Genomic DNA, 20,226 nt, shown 5'->3' with positions numbered 1-20,226 from the left:
GCACCTTAGATTATGGTTTAGCAACAGCTGATAAAATAACTCCACCTCTCTCTGCTCACTGATGCTCTCATTATTTTTGTTTGTTTTGTTCTTAAACTTGCAGCAGAGTTACAGCAGGTGGCGCTTGAGGCGGCTGCTGCCTTTGCCCAAGAGTCAGCTCTGCTCTCAGTGTGTCTGTGTGTGGATGCTGTGATCAGACAGCAGCTTCTTACAGGAAGTACAAACAGTAACTATTGATGGTTCATGTTTCCAACAGCTCTGCAGGATGGAAACCCTGAAGTCACCGATGCTCAGATTCTTCTCTATGGAGTCATTGGAGGAAATATTACAGTTCCTCTTGTTTTTCAATCATCAGGAACATGGAAGATGTTCTGCAGAGAAGAATGTGAAGGAGAAAACATTCTCATTAATACAACTGATGTCAGAGCTCGAACAGGCAGATACAGCATTGAATATGAAATACAATCAGTTTATGTTTTATCTGTGAGCATCTCAAAGCTGACTGAGTCTGACTCTGGACAGTACAGCTGTGGTTTGGGTGGATCTTCATCAACAGCTTCATACGAACGGTTCGTGATCTTTGTTGCTGAAGGTGAGTTTCTGTTTCAGCTGTGGAAATGTTTCGTTTCTGTTTCTGAAGCAAAGTTTTCACTGACAGCTGCTGACGGTTTAAAGAAGCTGAAGTTTGTTCTTTATAAAACTGTCAAATCTGGAAAATGATCTGACAATTTGGACACTTTGGTAGTGCAATATTTTGAGTTTTTCTCACTGTGCTTAAAGCTGATAATTCAGTAATAAATAAGACTGTAATCTAAACTATTAAAATCTAATAATGTGCAGATTATGAAGCAGCATCAGTGGCTTCTGCAGCACTGATAGTAACTATTGATCGTTTGTGTCTTTAACAGCACTGCTGGATGGAAACGATGATCAGCTGAAACACTTTGATAAAGAAACTGGAAGCTCTCTCACAGTCGGATGTTCCTTTAAACAACCTGGAAACAGAGCGTTCTTCTGCAGAGGAGAGTGTGGAGGACGCAACACTCTTGTTGAAACCCGTAAAGTCAAATCTCAGAGAGGCAGATACAACATTGGATATGCTTCACATACAGATCCAGGAGTTCTGTATGTGAGCATCACACAGCTGTCCAAGTCTGACTCAGGACGGTACAGATGTTACCTGGAGGGATCTTCCAGCAGGTCATTCAGAGACTTTGAGGTCACTGTCACAGACGGTGAGTTTTTACTGACATTAATCAAATGTTGTCAGAGTGGAGCTGTTCAGCTGTTCCTTATTTCCTGTCATATATCTGCTGTTCCTGTGGTGGATGTTCATGTTAAACACGAGCAAAGTTTCTAATAATGAGCTCAGTGTCTGTACAGTAATCCCTGTGAGCCAACAGCTCAGCTGCAGACTGCTCTGAGTGTTAGACGGTTTCTCCCACTGAAAAAGTTACATGCAGATGAACAGAATCAACCTTTTGGAGTTTTTCTACTCTGTACAATGTAAAATAAAGTGGAGAAGCCTCATGGAGACTTGCTGTGGTCACAGAAACCCCGTCTACCTGCTTTCAAATCTCCTGTTTTTGAGGATCAGCCTCAAAAGAAGACGTAAAGATGAGAACTGATGAAACAGCTTGTTTCAGACACAGAATGATCTGATTGGCTGCTCCAACACACGAGGTTCAACTGTAAAAACACAAAGTTACTGTAGTACAGTCCAGGAATAAAAATACATGGAAGCTGTAATGAGCAGAATAGGTCCACTTTAATGTCTCTGGTAGCTAAATAATATTTTTATTGATCATTGCAGTTGTTAGTGTTTCAAGCATCTGTATATAAAAGATAAATAACACAAATGTTTAATTTATTACTTTCACAGTTTTGTGAAGAAAATTAAGAAAATGAAGTTGTTGTTTTTTCCTTTAATTTCTCCTCTGGGGTTTCTGTCTAGATTTTTTATTTATTTTTATTTATTATTGTTCACGTATCTAACCACAGCTAAAGCTCTCTGATCTTTTTCACCAGTCATCCCATCACTAACTGGACAGAACCAGTATGGGCTGTATGTGGGTCTGACTGTCACCATCATCCTGGTCTCAGTGTCTGTGCTGATATTCTACAAGAAAAGATCCTCTAAACGAAAAGGTGAGACAGCAGGAGCACGGATGACACTTTCCATTTCTCACAGTAATGAACATCTTAGTCGTTGGTGTCTCTTTACAGTTAAATAAAGTTTTGGAAACACATTTCTTGTATTCAGAGTATTTTCCCATAGAAGATTTGAAAATGCAGTGTGTTTCTGCCACGGTTAGCGCTGGCCGACCGTGGGGATGTGGGGAAAGGAGGACCCAAATGCTGGACTTATTTACAGTGCAGTAAATATTCACATAAATAATCCCGTGGATTCCCCTGACTCCCATGTTGTGTCTTCAAATCAAATCAATTTATTTATATAGCACTTTTCACAGGATAAAAACCACAAAGTGCTTCACAGTAATATAAAACAGAAATACATAAAATACATTAATAATAAAACACAGCACAAATCTAATTAAAAGCCAATCTAAATAAATGAGTCTTAAGCTGCTTTTTAAAAGAATAAATACAATCAAGGCAACGTAATGATGGAGGGAGAGACTTCCACAACCTGAGGGCCACCGCTCTAAAAGATCTATCTCCTCTGGTTTTAAAACGAGTTCGAGGGACTACCAACAGCCTTTGATTAGAAGATCTCAGGCTGCGAGAGGGAGCGTGGGGTTCTAAAAGATCAGAAATGTAGGCAGGGGCATCACAATTCAAAGCTTTAAAAGTCAGTACCAAGATTTTAAAATGAATTCTGAAATGTACTGGAAGCCAGTGTAATGAGCGTAACACTGGTGTAATGTTCTCTCTTTTTCGTGTCTTAGTTAAAAGCCTCGCAGCAGCATTCTGGACTGACTGGAGACGGTCAAGATTCCTTTTGCTCAAACAAAGAAAAAGACTGTTACAATAATCTAAGCGAGAAGAAATAAAAGCATGAATAACCATTTCTAACTCAGACTTAGACAGCAAAGTTCGCAGTTTGGAGATGTTTCTTAGCTGAAAAAGGCAGTTCCTAATTAACTGGCGAGAGTGTTGTTCTAGGGACATGGTAGAATCAAAGATCACACCAAGGTACCCGAGGCTCAGGTGAACAGATGAGCCAAGAGAACCAAGATGCTGTTTGATTAGAGATATCTGGTTGTCGGGGGCAATAATTAATGTTTCTGACTTCTCAGAGTTCAACTGTAAGTAGTTGTCACCAAGCCACTGTTCAATGGAAGCTAAACATTTAATTAAAGAGGACAGTTTATGGACGTCCATCGGCTTAAAAGAGCAATAGAGCTGAATATCATCAGCATAGAAGTGATAAGACACCTCAGGGAACTGCCTAATTATAAGTCCTAGAGGTAACATGTACAAAAGAAAACGTCCTTGCCTCGTGCTCTCCACCCCCATGTGTCTGCACTCCCCGTGCTCGCTGCTCTCTGGCTTTCCACGCTCTTCCTGCAGGAAGCATTAGAAGCAGCTGTCAGGAGACTAAAATACTGCAGGCATACACTCGCTGGACTTGACACTAACAGCACTAACGTGGAGTCTCATGCAACAATCCTGCACCGGTGGGAGCTCCATCATTCTCTTAAGTAGCTCCCCCAACGAGCCTGATCAGCAGCAGGTGTGTGAGGTCCTAAGGTGTGGCCAGTGCCACCCCCCTCACCCCGTCACCACCCATACACACAAACCCAGAAACCAGGAAGATGAGAGACAGCAACACCAAAAGTACACGTCCATAACTGCTCATAACTGTCAGGGACCCTGAGTCTGACTGTTACTTGTTGAAGGTACAAACTGAACAGTTAAGTTATAGAATTGAATAATCCCACATTGGCAGCACCAGCAGCAACTTCAAGAATTTAAACAACCTGGATTCTTGAAGTGTTTTCATTTTCAAGCTTTTCTGGCACATGTGTGGTTTGTCCTCTTAATGACTGTCCGAAATGCTGCTGTTCACTGTTTTTGTGAACAGATGAACATTTCAAGACATCAGGATTTATTTGCAGGGACCAGTTGCACCTGACCTTTCACCTGTACTAGTTTAAACTCACCTTTGTGCTTTTTTCAGATGTTCCTGTGGAAACACAGTATGCTGATGTCACAGAGGTGAGTTTGGGGAACTTTGAATCTTTTAAACTGCTCAAGAGTCCAGTGAAGAAAACTCAAAACAAGAAAAGTTTTAACATCATGAACTTCTTCACAAATAAAATTTTAATCATTAGAGAAAAAATGACCAATAATCATCCCACAGATGTAATATTATCTGTGGCTGTAGCTCAGGTGGTAGAGCAGGTCATCTACTGATCGGAAGGTTGGTGGTTCGATCCCTGGCTTCCCCAGTCTGCATGCCAAATATCCTTGGGCAAGATACTAACCCCAAATTGCTCTCCGATGCATCCATCGGAGTATGAATGTGTGTGAATGTTACTTAGAAAGCACTTAGAAAAATGTGCTTGTGTGAATGGGTGAATGTACAAGTTGTGTAAAGCGCTTTGAGTGCTCAGAAAGAGTAGAAAAGCGCTATATAAGAACCAGTCCATTTACCATTTACCATTTACAGCTACTCTTAGTACCATTGATGTTAAGTTAGACTCTTTTTCTCCAATCGATCTTTCTGAGTTAACTTCAATAATTACTTCCTCCAAACCATCAACGTGTCTTTTAGACCCCATTCCTACAAAACTGCTCAAAGAAGTCCTGCCATTGATTAATTCTTCGATCTTAAATATGATCAACTATCTCTAATAATCAGCTATGTACCACAGGCCTTCAAGCTGGCTGCAGTTAAACCTTTACTCAAAAAGCATCTCTAGACCCAGCAGTCTTAGCTAATTATAGGCCAATCTCCAACCTTCCTTTACATCTACATGGTGTCTGTATATATAATGTATAATTATTTATCCAATTAATTATTTTTTTGTTTAAAAAAAGGTCTATGGATGATATTCACTCAGTATCATACTTGGGGTGTCTGGCCTGCAGTGGTTGTCAGAGGAGTGGGTTGGTCCTGTGTGTCGCCCTTGGTGTATGTATGAGGTTTGCTAAGTTGGGGGTGGATACCTTGGCAGTCATGCAGGGGGCTGTTTTTTCTCTGTCATGTGTTGGCTCTTGGCTGTGGGTGGGGTGGAAGTGGCCCTGGATATGTGGAGCAGTTGGACATGGAGAGGAGCGAGAGCGGGCTGATCCTGCCGGCTCTTTCCGGCTTCGCTCTCTTCCCTTCTCTTCCACTTGATCTGCCCCCTGCGTAGTGCAGTCCTGGGGTCCTTCCTGCAGGCCCACTGCCCTGTCCCTGTGCATGGCCCTCTGCTTGTGTCTCTCACCTCCAGAGTTGATGGGGGTCTGGGGGTGTGGAGCCTGGGTGGGCGGCTTGTGTGACTGGTTGTAGTGCACCTACAACACCTACAACTGGGCCGCTGCTGGCTGGTGGTGGTGGTGGTGGTGGGAGGCTCTGGACACTGGTGCAGACTTTCATGTTTCTCACACAGCACACTGCTGTTCTCGGCTTCTTGGTCTTGGCTACTTTTGGAACCAGCTGGGTCTCATGATTTCTCATCATCTCATCAACCCTTTTTGTTTGCTATGATGTTTGAATTCTTGTGATTCAGGTGATCTTGATGGGGTCCAGATGTTCTGTCAGGACAATCGTCCACACTGCCTGGTGTGATCAACACTAGTGTGTTAACCATTGTTTGAATGTTTGGTTTCCGGGTTTCATCATGCTGCACTTTGCTGGTGTTTCAGGGCTTTCACACATATGCATGCACACACACACACACACATTAGAAATATTCTGTCTCAGAGTGACGCTGAAAAACTAGTTCATGCATTTATTACTTCCAGGCTGGACGACTGTAATTCATTATTATCAGGAAGTCCTAAAAACTCCCTGAAAGCCTTCAGCTAATCCAAAATGCTGCAGCAAGAGTCCTGACAGGGACTAGAAACAGCAGATTTCTCCTACACTGACTTCTGTTCATTGGCTTCTTTTCTCTCTTTTCAGGCGACAGACAACTCAAACAAACTCACCCATAGTGCACTGAGTTTTCTTAACAAGGCCCGTGTCTCTCCCAACAACGCCTCCTGTAGGAACACCGATGAAGTTGTCTCCTCCCTGTCTCGAGTACGTAGGATGCCAGAGCTCGTCTGCTGTCCTTAACTGCAGATCATCTTCAGTGTTGCTGCCACAATTCTCTAAACGGATGAAATGAAGCTGCTTTCAGCGTCTGTGTAAATGTTCTAGAAAGGATTCAGATTGCATAATTAATAATAAATATTTGTCTGTTTTTTAGAAAGTGCACTTTAAGAACTTTAGTCCAGTTTCTACATGTAAAGCCTCAAACTACCAGAACCTTAATGGAGCCACCAGAGACCTGGACCAAATCTACTCCACACTCAAAATCACTGACCAGACTCTCCAGACTCAGAGCTGAACATGAACATCGAAAAGACAATAAAAATCAAATAAAATTAAGATATCTGGGTTAAAAGCCAGGCCAAAAAAAGATGACCTCTAAAAAGATGATGCAGTGAGTCAGAGTGGCGTCCAGTCATGAAGCTGGCCAAGCTGTTTGTGAAGAATTCATGTATCTGTCATATTAGCAGTCAAAACCAAATCTTTTTAAAAGCACAGAGAAGATTGTGGTGCTGACACTTGAAAAGTCCAAGACATTTTATGTGTGGTTGATCTTCAGAAAAACTCCTTTTACTGAACATCAAGTAGGATTAGAAACAACTTTAGAACTTAATAACTTAAGTTACTTAATAAAAAGACTTTCTTCTACATCTAGAAGGGAGGAGAGTCGAGATTAAATGAATCAAACGTTCAACCACTCACAAATATCCAAGTCAATAACTTTACATCAGCAAAACAAGCAGTTTTTCAGCTTATTTTTGTAAAACAATAAACTGTCATTTACAAACACTCGTCTCCAGAGTGGGAACAGAAGTATGAAGGCTTGTGAATATGCTCCAGTCCAGAAGGAGGCGACACTGTGAGAACAGTTTCCTCTGAACGAGTTTAACAGCAGGAACATGAACCAAGGACGTTCTTGCCTTGGCCAGTGTGGCTGCTTTTGCTCTCGTTCTTGATATGTTATTGTGTAGAATCTGTTGTGTTCATTTGTCGCTGAATTTGTTTCTTCACTTGTTTTTTTATTTGTTAGTCTGAATGAGACACTTTACCAGGACAAGTAAAGAATTCCTGTTATCCAGGTTGTTTAGCCACAACATGATAATTATGATGATATAACAATGAAATCATGTCTGTAGAACTGTATTCTCCTCATGTGGAGCTTCCCTGTTGCTGTGATGGGACTGATCCTGCTGAGGGAGGGGCCTCAAACGTAAATGAGCTGTTGGTCACTGCTGGCACTCTCCTCTCATTGCAGGGCCACGCTAGTGTTCAAGTAGGACAAAACCAACAAACAAAGAAGAAAACACTCGTAAATATTTCAGAAAATTTGGTGTTTTATTTTTTTTTATTTCAAATATTGTATAACAAGACAAAACTGCAAACTTCACATTTGTTTCTCACTCTTAACTGAAACTTTCACTTACCAAACAAACACATCGCTCCTCTCTGTCCAGACACGTGGCAGCACTTCTGCTGTCATTTTGTTCGTATGTAACAAAGTAAAAAAGTGTACACATGAGTTTGTGACTCTCACTGAACTAACACAGCCGATCCCTCAGCGTGTTGGTGCTCTCTGCTCATATTAAATCATTTTTGGCTTTTTCTAGAACTTATTTTAACATTTCACTCAAAAACAAACAAAAAAGTCACTTCAGGGGCCAAACTGTGTTATAGTTTGCTCTGAGGGGAACTCTGAAACACTTTTTTCCTCATAATCGTATAAAAGGAACTTTGATGTTCTGCTATTTTCATTTCATCTGAAACCCACACTCGGCTTCAATACCATGGGATTCCTTAACCACAGTGTTGTGTAAATTGTAGTTACACAAGAGAAACCATGTGAGTCTGCATTTGTCTTTTGTCTTTCTTATAGTAAATATGTTATATTTACAGAATCCTCAGGCATTAATAAAGTATCCTGATTCATTCAGCGGTGACGGTCTTATTTATAAAGTCTGAATTAAAACAGAATTTAATGATTTGTAAATGTCATAAACACATATTTTATTCATTATATCAAATAATTCTATTTTATTTTGTTCTGTATTTTTATTCAGAATAGAAAACATATAAAATGTTCACACTGAGAAAATGAACCATTTTAAGAAAACTAAGCTCATTTTGAATTTGATGGCAGACGCAGGCCGTGTTCCTCGCTGAGCAGCGTCTCCTCTTCTGTGAACAAGATGCAAACCCCAAGTTGCTCTCCGATGCATCCATCAGAGTGTGAATGTCATTAGAAAAGCACTCAGTTTAGAGACGGTGATTGTGAGATTGGGTGAATGTGGCACGCTGTAAAAAAATTGTAATATAAAAGTATTTTACTGTGTATTTTATAGTTTTGTACTGTTTTTCTAGAATATCATTAAATTTACATAAATAGACTGATTTTACATTTCAAATGTAAATTAATGTAAAATCACTGTAAATGTAATAAAACATAATTTTCGGCTCGGACAGTCTCGATCGTTGTGTCCTTGGGCAACACACTTCACCTACTGGTGGTGGCCAGAGGGGCCGATGGTGCGATATGGCAGCCTCGCCTCTGTCAGTCTGTCCCGGGGCAGCTGTGGCTACACCTGCAGCTGCCTCCACCAGTGTGTGAATGAATAGTGGTATTGTAAAGCACTTTGAGGGTCTCAAAAAGCACTATATGAATGCAATCCATTATTATTATTATTTAAACCAACTGTTAACTGTATATTATATTTCTGTACATTTAAGTATTATTATTCATATTGCCACATTCATTGACCTTGTTTAAGGTCCTCCTTACGACTTTTAAGGAGGTATGGAATACCTCCTTAAACTCACACTCACTGTTGGTAAATTCATTATGAAATATGAAAAAATGACTTATTCTGCAAAAAAAAAAAAAAAAAAAAAAAAAACTCAAAAGAAACAATTAACCAGAGTTTTTACCAAAATTTGTCAGAGAGAACCTTTTACAACCTTTAATAAGACAGGATGCTTTGTGAAAACCAGGATTTACATCAGACCTCAGGTCCTGCTGCTCAGACCGCTTTCTCATTTCTCATTTTCAACATGGTTGATACTTTTAATCACATCCTCCTTTTGGGTCTTTATAGGCGAGTTCAGACCTTTTTTGGGGAAGACCAAGCACCACAAAATTTCACAAGAGAACCCTTAAAAATAACTATATTATTATTAGTAGAGTTATTTTATGAAATTATTAAAATGGTACAATTTCCTAACTTTCTACTGACGACAGTACAGGACAAAAACAGGTTTATGTCCAGTGTTGATGATGTCACAGCGTCTCACACAGAGGCTGTTTGTCATTAATAGTCTCAGCAAGACTTTCACTGCTGCAGCAGAAAGAAGATGCAGAGGTCGTTTAATGACACAAATCAGTGATGCACATTTAAAACACATTGAACTCAAATACAGATCAGACTGTCCTGATGATGCAGGGACTTCACTGTGACTTATAAAGTGTCTGCTTATTTTTATTTGTTCTCTAAATAGCGTCAACAACATTGTAACCTTAAAAGTCAAATAAGGGCAGCATAACAACTGTTTATTTGCATTAAATAAAAACTGACAACATTGCTTTACATGTTTAATGAATTTTGAGTGAGATCAGAGCTCAAATATGACATGATATTTGAAAACTATGATGTGATAGTTGGACTCCATGTGTAACAGTATCGTTTAATAAATGTTGTCAAATCAAATGTAGCCGCACAGAATTACTGGAGTTCTTAATCTTTTATTGTTGGTGAAGACAGACTGAACAAAAATGTCTTTTTTCCTCTTTACTTTTGCCCAACAGCAACCATATGGACTCATGCTGAACGTTAACAGCGTGAGAGGAAATGTGGCAAATCAACAGAATAAAGGAGAATGGAAAAAAAGCACCAGAGCAATACGAGGGATTAAAGAAATAAAAGAATACAAGTAAAAAATACGTCAGTGGCCTCTGACTGTACAAAACAAAATACAAAGAGCTAAATTACACAAGCCTCGTTTAAAAGGTGCGCAAGTGTTACATGTATTATTTTATAAACACGTACTTTCCACAGCAATATCTCACTCAGGATATTGGAGCACACAGACGATGCTGCACATGCAGGTCCTTTACATCATCTTGTTAAAATACGTTTTACCACTGCAATACACCAACGTGTTTCAACAAGTTATGTGCATATTTACAGATTTCTAACCAACAGTGTAATCAGATCACTTTTTTCAAGTAAAGTAAGGGATTACTATTGCAAAAAAGATAATTAGATTACTGTTACTTTCCCATAAGAATGCTGCGTTACTCCGTTACTAAACCGTGATTTTGTTTGCGAGAGTGTCTGATGACAATCACCTACGCGTGTGCGCCGATCATGGCAACAGCTGTGTGCAGATCAACAATGGATCATATATCCGCTGTGTCCCATTTCAGGGTCTGCACGCTTGAAGTACGCATTTTAAGTGCGATTACGTCACCGCCACGCGACGACGGCTGTCCCAATTCGAAGTGTACTTCAAATGCATACTCCAAATGCGCCGTCGATTTCCCCAAATGTCAAGCGTGGTCCGGTGCACGCTTCGTGGTCCCATATATCCCACAATTCATTGCGCGGCGGTGGGTGTGGATAATTTTGCTGCAAAATACAGCAGAAGGGAGCGGCCAAGAGTGAACTGTCAAAAGTAAGTACTGAATATGACGTCACTTATTTATGTGCGAATGTTTAATAACGAAGAACATTAAAACATTGCTGTTGGCCACATGTCGGCACAGTTATGTGACACTAGTGATGTTTGTACTTTCAGCCTCTACATATATATATATATCTCATAATAATCTGACAATACTATAATATTGGCCATATTATATTTACACTACCACAGGGAGATGACTTTAGTCTCATGAACAACAAGAGCTAATTGTTATTTACTCACTACTCTTGTAATGACTGTTCAGTACAGAAATGAAGCCCAACAATCATGTTTTACAGTCCTGTGGTCTCAGCCTCAGATACTCAACTAATCAAAGTGATGTCATGACAAAAATGAATGACCAACAAAACATTTTTTCTCCTTCATTTATGTCACACAATCTCGCGTTTCTCTAGGTTAGTATCAAACAGCGCGACGAAGGCTAGACAGTCCCATTTCACAAGCCTCTCACTTCCGCACTTCTCGTACTTATAGTACGCACCGTACGTAGTACGCGTAGTGTGCGTACTTCAAGCCTCTTAATTGTCTCTTAATTGGGACACAGCCATCGAGTGCAGGAGAGAGTATGAGCGTGCAGCGTTTAAAGCGTGGAAGTACTGACCTTGACTTTGATTCCATAAAAAGTGAGAAAAACATTAGTGTTCGCTGTTCACTGCGTGGGAAGAAAAAGAGCGAAAAAACCCCTAAACCTCTGAGCAAGCACGGAGTGCGCTACCACAGGAATGTGAAACTCACAGAGAAACCCCGGAGTCCCGGACAGTGACATGACCGCTGCGTCACACCTGCACCAGGACAAACCTCCACCCACCCCACTCCTGCAAAACAGGCGATAGTAGATTTAAGAGCGACAGGAGTCCCTGAGTCTTTGATTTTATTCATTTTCTGCTGAGTTTTACTTGCATCTATTTGAAAGAGTGAGTGTAAACACAAATAACTATTTTATTTTATGTGCAGGAATGAGCAGAAGACTGTTGTATATAATTTAATTTTTGATTAATGCAGTGTGCATGAAATTAAACCATTAAATTTTTTTAAGAGACTTTTTCATTTGATGACATTTTATATGATGGATTATGTATAAAAAATAGAATTGGGCTAAAGGTCTATTCATTAGGTATTCAGGTTGTATCATGTTTTTTAAAAGTAACTAATTACTTTTGAAAATAAGTAATCAGTAAAGTAATGGGATTACTTTTTGGAGAAGTAATCAGTAATTAATAACTAATTACTTTTTCAAGTAACTTGACCAACACTGCTTAAAAAACAATCACCTCTTCGTCTGTTTCCCATCGAAGCAAAAAGAAAAACAGGAAGAGCCAAAATGCATTTTAGGGGAAAACTGCAGTTAACTGTTAAACACTGCCCCCTGCTGACCACATTGTGCAACTACACAAACCAATAAAATGAACGTCTTCAAGTGCACACAACAGATAACAAAAGAAAAAGCACGAACAATACAATTAAATTACTCAATGACATCCAAACAAACGAACTTTTTAAAAACTCTCTTTACACTTTAAATGGATGCTTGCTTAACTAAAGTGGGAAATATTATTATCAATATACTACTCGCTTACACAAACAAAAAGCAGAAAATCTCAAAGAACAGTTTAAAGATAAAAGATGTTTCATAAAACTTTGATCTCATGAAAGTTTAAACTTGTCGGACCTTGAAGAAGAGGTCAAAGGTCAAAACTAATGTGATATTGGGAATCCCCTAATATCATTCACTATATGACTGTGTGTTCATACAACCAATGACATTAAGGAACCTTATTTTTAAACAGCATTCCTGTCATTCTGACGTTCAGATTAATATACCAATCCTGACCTTGAAGGAGAGGTCAGAGGTCAGACGTGACACGATATTTTAAATCTTCATGTAGCTTTAGTTTTTGCCCCTTTACAGCTTTATTTTAAAAGCTACAGTGAAAAGTGACAGTAAAGCACAGGAGAGAGAGGAGACATGCAGCAATTTGAACCAACCGCGCTCTCAGCCGTGCGGCATGTGGTCGCATGCTCAGCTAAACCAGCGACCTTCATATAGAATATTATGCTGACATTACATACCACACTTTGAAGCATCATGGTTTCTCATTTATAAAAAGTTTTGTCAATTTTCAACTGATAAATCATTAAGTTGGCTTTAACGACCTCGGTGGAAGTTTCAATGGATTTTCAACATGACCCCACTGTACACACTTACAAACTTTTACCTGAATTCATTGAAAACTTTGTGAGCTCTCGTGCTCACAGACAGAATGACATGCACATATGCAAACACTACCAAAAACCTTACCTGAACTTCAGAGTTTGTGGCACAGGCACAGAAAACGGGGAACTTTTCAGTGAGCACAGTCATTACAGACTTCGCAGCTTTGCATGGAGTGAATTAGCAGAACTCAGTTTACGAAGTTGAGTTTCCTTCATTTTGTTGTGAAACGAGTTATTCCACCGTTTTCCTGTGGTGCACATTAGTGGACAGTAAAGCTGCATTAATGAGAGCAACCACAGCAACCCCGAGACACTAAACTTCATATTTACCAAAGAAACCTGAAAATCTAAAATTTAATGTCTTCAAAGTCTCAGCAGTTCATGGTCAGTGGAGATGTTTCCTCTTTGTTATTGTGAGAATAAAATAATTCTCCATGTAAAAACAGCACAGAAAAAGGAAAGATATTAACTGTTCCCTCAGTGCTGTTGAGCAATAAGTTTGTCAATCTTGGTCAGTGTTGACGTTCAGCTTCCTTTTCTGCCACGAGCTGACCACAGACTCAGTGAGATCAACAGGAAGTCGAGCTGTTGCAGCTGTTATAGACAAAAAACAGCCTCAATGCAACTTTTTAAAATGGACAAGAATGATCCTCTATCCTGGGTCTGTGTGCTGGATGTCATGTTAGCTGTGATGTAATATTTAAGTCTCATTATTATGTAAGTAAGTTAATTAAATAAGGAATTATCTAATAAAAATATGAACACAAGATTCCAAAGATCTCATGGAAAAACTCAGTCAGCAGATACTGAAATATGCACAAATAACAATGACACTTATGATCATTTAAGAGCTTTAACATTAGAAGAAGACTAAATGAATTTTAGCTGAGGTGGAAGAATCAGCTGGACACATCATCACATTTTAAATTAGTGATGTGAATTCTGGTTTCAGGGATAAATGTAAATGTAAAGAGGTGCATGAATGAGCAGGAAGCCCTGCAGCAGACGCAGAGGGGAGGAGTGTAGAGGTGCTGTGGTGTTTGGAGGAGGGACTCCTTCAGTTAGAGAAGTGAGGCGTCACAAGTTCCTGGTTTCCAGTGAAGAAGAAGAGAGGCAGCAGTAAACCATCAGAGCCTCATTATGAAAGTCCATCACACTCTGATCTGCTTCTTCTTCCTTTGTGAGTACATTCACTTTTTCTTTCTGTCACTCTCGTTCTTCAACATGTTTCTGTTGTTAAACATGATGATCAGAGTCAGCTATGAGTCACTTTCATGGACGCTTCTTCCATTCAAACTGCTTTTATTCATGATTTCATGGATGTGTTTGTGGCCAGTATGGACAGAAGAAACCATCACAGTGAGACATTCATGGACATGTTGCTGCTCACTTTGGCTTTAGGATTCGTCCTTTCAAAGATGGTTTCTTACAAGTGTTTGTTACTTCCTCAAAATAACCTGTAACATAAAAGTAAAAACTCCACCTGATACTTTCAGTTATTATTTGAAAATACAAACTTGTTGATCAAGTCAATGAATTTTTCTTTGAAAGACAAAAACACATTTTGTTGCTTTTACTGTTACATGTTCGTGTTTCTTCACTGTGACTATTCACAGTTCACTCCCACAGTGCACATAGATTTGACAAAATGACATCACTTCCTGCAGACAAATATAAACGTGTGAGTGACGTGAGTGAAATCTGTCAGCATCTTCAAACCCAGAGTTCTGTGGAAAGTTATTTCCTAATTCTTCCTGTTTGTCGTGTTCGAGCTGAACAGAAATACGACTGCACAGAGTTTAAATGCTGGAATGAACTGAAATCATTTACATAAAGTAACTGACTCACATCAGCTGCTGAGTTTGGCTTTAGAGCTTTAAAATTGAGTCATAAATTACTCAATAACATGTCGTTCATTGCAAGTATTTGTTACTTAAAAAAAAAAAAAAAAAAAAAAGTAGTGTCTTGCCCAAGGACACAACGACCGAGACTGTCCAAGCCGGGGCTCGAACCAGCAACCTTCAGATTACAAGGTGAACTCCCAACTCTTGAGGCACGATGAGCCTCAGTAAAACAAAGTCACAAATAAAAACTTCATCACTGTTTTTGTTGTTGCTTCCTGAACTTTGACACCAGCAGTACATTTAAAGTAAATGATGACATCACTTCCTGTGGATGAAACACATGAAAAACTTGCATGTTGAGCTGTTGCTTCAATCTCTCAACATATAATTACTACAAGTACCACACAGAGGAGTTATGAGTCATTTACATGTCATATTTTGTTTATCTTCATCTTTTATTGTCATTTTCTTCATGCATAGGAAACATGTTCAGATATATTTTGAGTCATGTCGACTGGAAGAAGATTTTCCACCACTTTAGACAATAAAATGTATTTGACATGAATCATTGTTGTTATTCAGACTTTAGTCTCAGTGTGTCTGTGTGTGGATGCTGTGATCAGACTGCAGCTTCTTACAGGAAGTACAAACAGTAACTATTGATGGTTCATGTTTCCAACAGCTCTGCAGGATGGAAACCCTGAAGTCACCGATGCTCAGATTCTTCTCTATGGAGTCATTGGAGGAGATTTTAAAGATGGATTCTCCTTTAATTCTCCAGGAACATGGAAGATGTTCTGCAGAGAAGAATGTGAAGGAGAAAACATTCTCATTAATACAACTGATGTCAGAGCTCAAACAGGCAGATACAGCATTGAATATAAATGGACTGGTTATCATGTTTTATCTGTGAGCATCTCAAAGCTGACTGAGTCTGACTCTGGACAGTACAGCTGTGGTTTGGGTGGATCTTCATCATCAGCTTCATTCACACAGTTTGTGATCTTTGTGGCTGAAGGTGAGTTTCTGTTTCAGCTGTGGAAATGTTTCGTTTCTGTTTCTGAAGCAAAGTTTTCACTGACAGCTGCTGACGGTTTAAAGAAGCTGAAGTTTGTTCTTCTGTAAACTGTTGGTTACATTTGGACTCCTCGAAGTAACCGATGAACTGCAGCTGGGACACGAGTGTGTGTGAATATTAGTGAGTGTGTCAGCTGATAATGATGTGAATGAAATGTCAGAAACAGACGCTGATGAATGAAAGAAGATTTTCTGATGTAACTTTGATTTTCTTTGATGACTTTTTGCTTCTGTGTCATCAGTTTGATCTTTCCAAGAGTTCCCCTCACAGCAAAATGTTTTATTCCTCAATGAATGTGTGAAAATCACATTCAGAACACAAAAGTCCATCCAGACTTTAAATGTACTTAAAACCATGAAGTGTTCACATTTTAGAGTCTATACTTGTCATAAAAGCTGATTTTTCATGAATCCAATCAGTCTGATGATGAAGCCGTTTAAATCTCAGTTAGTTCAACAGTTCCTCTGTCAGACTGGTTGAACTGGGCAGCTCCCAGTGTAACTGTGGATCAAACTGGAGTTACTCTGATCAGACTGCATCATCTTCAGCACAGATAGTAACTATTGATCGTTTGTGTCTTTAACAGCACTGCTGGATGGAAACGATGCTCAGCTGAAACACTTTGATAAAGAAACTGGAAGCTCTCTCACAGTCGGATGTTCCTTTGAACAACCTGGAAACACAGCGTTGTTCTGCAGAGGAGAGTGTGGAGGAGAAAACTTTCTTGTTGACACGTTTGATAACAGAGGTCAAAGAGGCAGATACAACATTAGATATGATCCAAGAGTTCTGTATGTGAGCATCACACAGCTGACCAAGTCTGACTCAGGACGGTACAGATGTTACATGGAGGGATCTTCCAGCAGGTCATTCAGAGCCTTTGAGGTGACTGTCACAGACGGTGAGTTTTTACTGACGTTAAGCAAATGTTGTCAGAGTGGAGCTGTTCAGCTGTTCCTTATTTCCTGTCATATATCTGCTGTTCCTGTGGTGGATGTTCATGTTAAACACGAGCAGAGTTTCTAATAATGAGCTCAGTGTCTGTACAGTAATCCCTGTGAGCCAACAGCTCAGGCTGCTCTCAGCACTCAGTTTATCTCAACATAGAAACAGAATTATTTAGAAACAAAATTATTTTGAAGTGTGAATTTTGTAAAGTTACTGTGATGGAGAGCAGGAATAAGAGTGTGGAGCTGGAAATGAACAGGTGACCATTAATGTCCCGAAATGTCTTTATTGTTTCCAAGAACCTGATATTTCAACATACATTCATATTTTATTTCATTGTTAAACTATTTTAGTGCATTTTTTTTAAATCTAAAACTAAATTTGCCAAACTGTTTTTTCTCAATCAGTGGATCCATTTAAGGCTCGTTTGATTTCTCAGCTGATTTTTGAATCTTTGTGTTTTTCTTGTTCACAGCTCCAAACATTTATAAGTCAAACTTTCCTCTCTGCTCTTGTTCAGCAGCTGGACCATCAGCCACAACTACAGGAAGCTCCACACCTTCATTAACTTTGACTGGAAGCACTGAGCAGCTTGGAAGAGCAGCATCTACAGGTACATCCATCTATGAGTCTGAGAGTAGAAACACTGACAGATTTTTTATAACCAGAGTGAAAACTGGTTTAATTATTATCATAATTACTCCTTAATGTGTCCTGTTATATGCTTTTCATTTAGTTTGACAAATGACATTAGCAAACAATCTGAAGACCACTAAGACCTCACTAAGACCAAAAAAGTGGACCACATCAGTCCAGCTCTGAGGTCTTTACACTGGCTGCCTGTCCGTCAGAGGATAGACTTTAAAGTTCTGATGCTGGTCTATAAAGCTCTGAATGGTTTAGGACCAAAATACATCAGTGACCTCCTGACCCAGTACGAACCTTCCAGATCCCTCAGGTCATCTGGATCCGGTCTTTTATCAGTTCCCAGAGTCAGAACCAGACACGGAGAAGCCGCATTCAGCTTTTATGCTCCTTATATCTGGAACAAACTCCCAGAAAGCCTCAGATCAGCTGAAACACTCAGTTTATTTAAATCCAGCTTGAAGACTCACCTGTTCTCAGCTGCATTTGAATAAAGCACCAAATCCGCACTCAAAACTTACATTTTAACTACTGATTTTATCTACTGTTCTGATTTTATCTGTTTTGATTTTATATACTGTTTTGTTTGTTTGTTTGTTTGTTTGTTTGTTAATTAGTTAGTTTGTTTGTTTGTTTTAATCAATTTTAAATCATGCTTTTTATTTGTTTTTGTTTCTAATGTCTCTGTAAAGCACTTTGAATCACCTTGTTGTTGAATTGTGCTATACAAATAAACTTGCCTTGCCTTGCCTTGAAGTGAATATGTTCTTTAGAAGCTGTGAAATGCTAAAATAACACAAACTCTATTTCATATTATTTCAGTCTGTAGCTGATGAGTTCTTACTGTACAGCTCTGTATACTGTACGCATGTCTTCAGCTTGTTGTTCTTCTCAATCTGCTGCAGATGTGCTGCTGTATGTAATCATCTCTCTGCTCATCATCATCATCCTCTCATCACTGACTGTTCTAATAATCTGCATCAAGAGGAAGAGCAGCAGAGGTAAGATAACAGAGACACAGAAACACACAGAACGTCTCGTTTCTAACCAAAAACTCTTTTTTCACTTCACCTGAAGTCTGTTCAAACAGCTGCAGTCAAACATCCAAATATTTCATCCTGCTCGTCCACTTTGGGCTCTAAGAGGAGAGTGGAGTGACTTGTAGAGATGATGTTAAACACTGGAAGTAACTGAATCCTAAACTGTGTCACACATGAAGTCTGGACACTGTCAGCAGGATCAGATCCAGATGTTCTCTGCTTCAGACGTGTGAAGTAAAAACAGGAAAAATATTCTGACTACACGACCCATGAAAACCGTAAAATAGAATAATTATTGTGAATCACTTCTTCAGTACACAGGAGGAGACTCGAGCAAATGTGAGTCTTTGATTCTGAAGGCAAAGTCTAAAGTGAAGCCTAATAAAGTCCAACTAAGCAGAAGAACAGGAGGGGCAGCAGTGATCTTCAGCCTCATGTGCACTTTGAATGATTGTTCCCTCTAACAGAGGAACATCCTTTGTTTGTTCCACAGGTTTGAGGACCAGAGCAAACTCAGAGGGCACAAACATGGAGGTGACTTTCTTTCTCTTTGGTTCCTCTCACTGTTGACAGACTGCTACTGTAACAAAGAAATAAAGCAGTCACAGTGTGATGGTTCAGTGTGTAGACTGTTCCACAAATTACAATCCAAGAAGGTGAATTCAAACAGGTAGGTGACAAAAATGGCCGCCCAGACGGAGACTCCAACAACAAACAGAGACACTGTTGTCTGAGAGGTTCAACGAGGCGACACGGAAATATTTACCAGCACAAATGATTTAACCAAGTCAGAGTCTCTTCTTATGTGAAGAAGACAGTTTGTCTCTGTTTCAGGACGTCCACTACGAGAACTGTACTCCAGGTTCTACACGTGAAGACTCGACCTACCAGAGCCTCGATCCAGCCGGCAGGGACCAGGACCAGACCTACTCTACACTCACACATCACACATGAGACTCTCTGGATTCACACCTGGGTTTGTTTCAGTGCCTCAGGTTTAAAGTTTGAACACAAACCCTGAAAACTGTAAATATTGACTCACTTTGGAGTCAGCTTCAAGTGGCTGTTAGAGGAACTGCAGCTGCTGGAACGTCTGCAGGAGGAACCAGCCCCACCAGCCCCCATCATCCTACACGAGTGCCCCGTGGACACTGTGAAGTCTTTCTGCTGCAGTGTGTCATCCATTTGTCTGAGAAGGTGTCTGCAGTCTTCCTTCTCTCCAACACATCGACACCTCCAGGACCCTGAGACTGACACGAAAAATGTCTTCTGGCCCCTCCCACCCTGGACAGAAACAGTCGCTCCCCTCAGTATCATGAAACTGCCAATATTATGTTCATGTTATTAAAAACAACAAAAAACATTACCTGATCAGTCTGTTTTTGTACACTAAGAAAAATAATTAAATGTTATAGATTTCATATTTTACTCAACCCTAAACAGAGACAACCGTAGCTTTGGATTCTTCTATTTTATTTGAGTGTTTTAAGTGAATCCATTGCATTAAATGTTCATTTGGAATCACTTGATGGATCTGCATCAGACATAACTGAA

The 20,226-nt window shown here is 39.6% G+C and overlaps 2 protein-coding genes across 3 annotated transcripts; both read left to right on the top strand.

The window, feature by feature from the left end:
* Positions 1-243: 243 nt before the first annotated feature.
* Positions 244-6,506, top strand: LOC148097067 (polymeric immunoglobulin receptor-like). The gene is made up of 6 exons (XM_087834056.1): positions 244-592; positions 909-1,235; positions 2,029-2,148; positions 4,145-4,182; positions 6,077-6,196; positions 6,366-6,506. Exons 1-6 carry the CDS (start codon positions 244-246, stop codon positions 6,504-6,506), a joined length of 1,095 nt encoding a protein of 364 aa, XP_087690182.1.
* Positions 6,507-14,138: 7,632 nt separating this feature from the next.
* LOC148097066 (uncharacterized) lies at positions 14,139-20,001 on the top strand. Of its 2 annotated transcripts, XM_087834059.1 has the most exons (7): positions 14,139-14,297; positions 15,644-15,979; positions 16,626-16,940; positions 17,508-17,600; positions 18,538-18,633; positions 19,166-19,206; positions 19,507-20,001. In XM_087834059.1, the coding sequence occupies exons 1-7, from the start codon at positions 14,258-14,260 to the stop codon at positions 19,624-19,626; spliced, it is 1,041 nt and encodes a 346-aa protein (XP_087690185.1). In that variant the 5' UTR covers positions 14,139-14,257; the 3' UTR covers positions 19,627-20,001. The 2 variants fall into 2 exon arrangements, with proteins under 2 accessions (XP_087690185.1, XP_087690184.1); XM_087834058.1 differs by lacking the exon at positions 14,139-14,297 and having other exon boundaries at positions 15,631-15,979; positions 17,463-17,600.
* The last annotated feature ends 225 nt before the right edge of the window (positions 20,002-20,226 follow it).

Source organism: Neolamprologus brichardi, chromosome 20 (assembly GCF_056152115.1).
Source record: "Neolamprologus brichardi isolate AB-2024 chromosome 20, ASM5615211v1, whole genome shotgun sequence".
In the NCBI taxonomy this organism is placed as follows: Eukaryota; Metazoa; Chordata; class Actinopteri; order Cichliformes; family Cichlidae; genus Neolamprologus; species Neolamprologus brichardi.
Note: the sequence above shows the minus strand (reverse complement) of the source record. Positions and strands in the feature narration are given on the sequence as shown.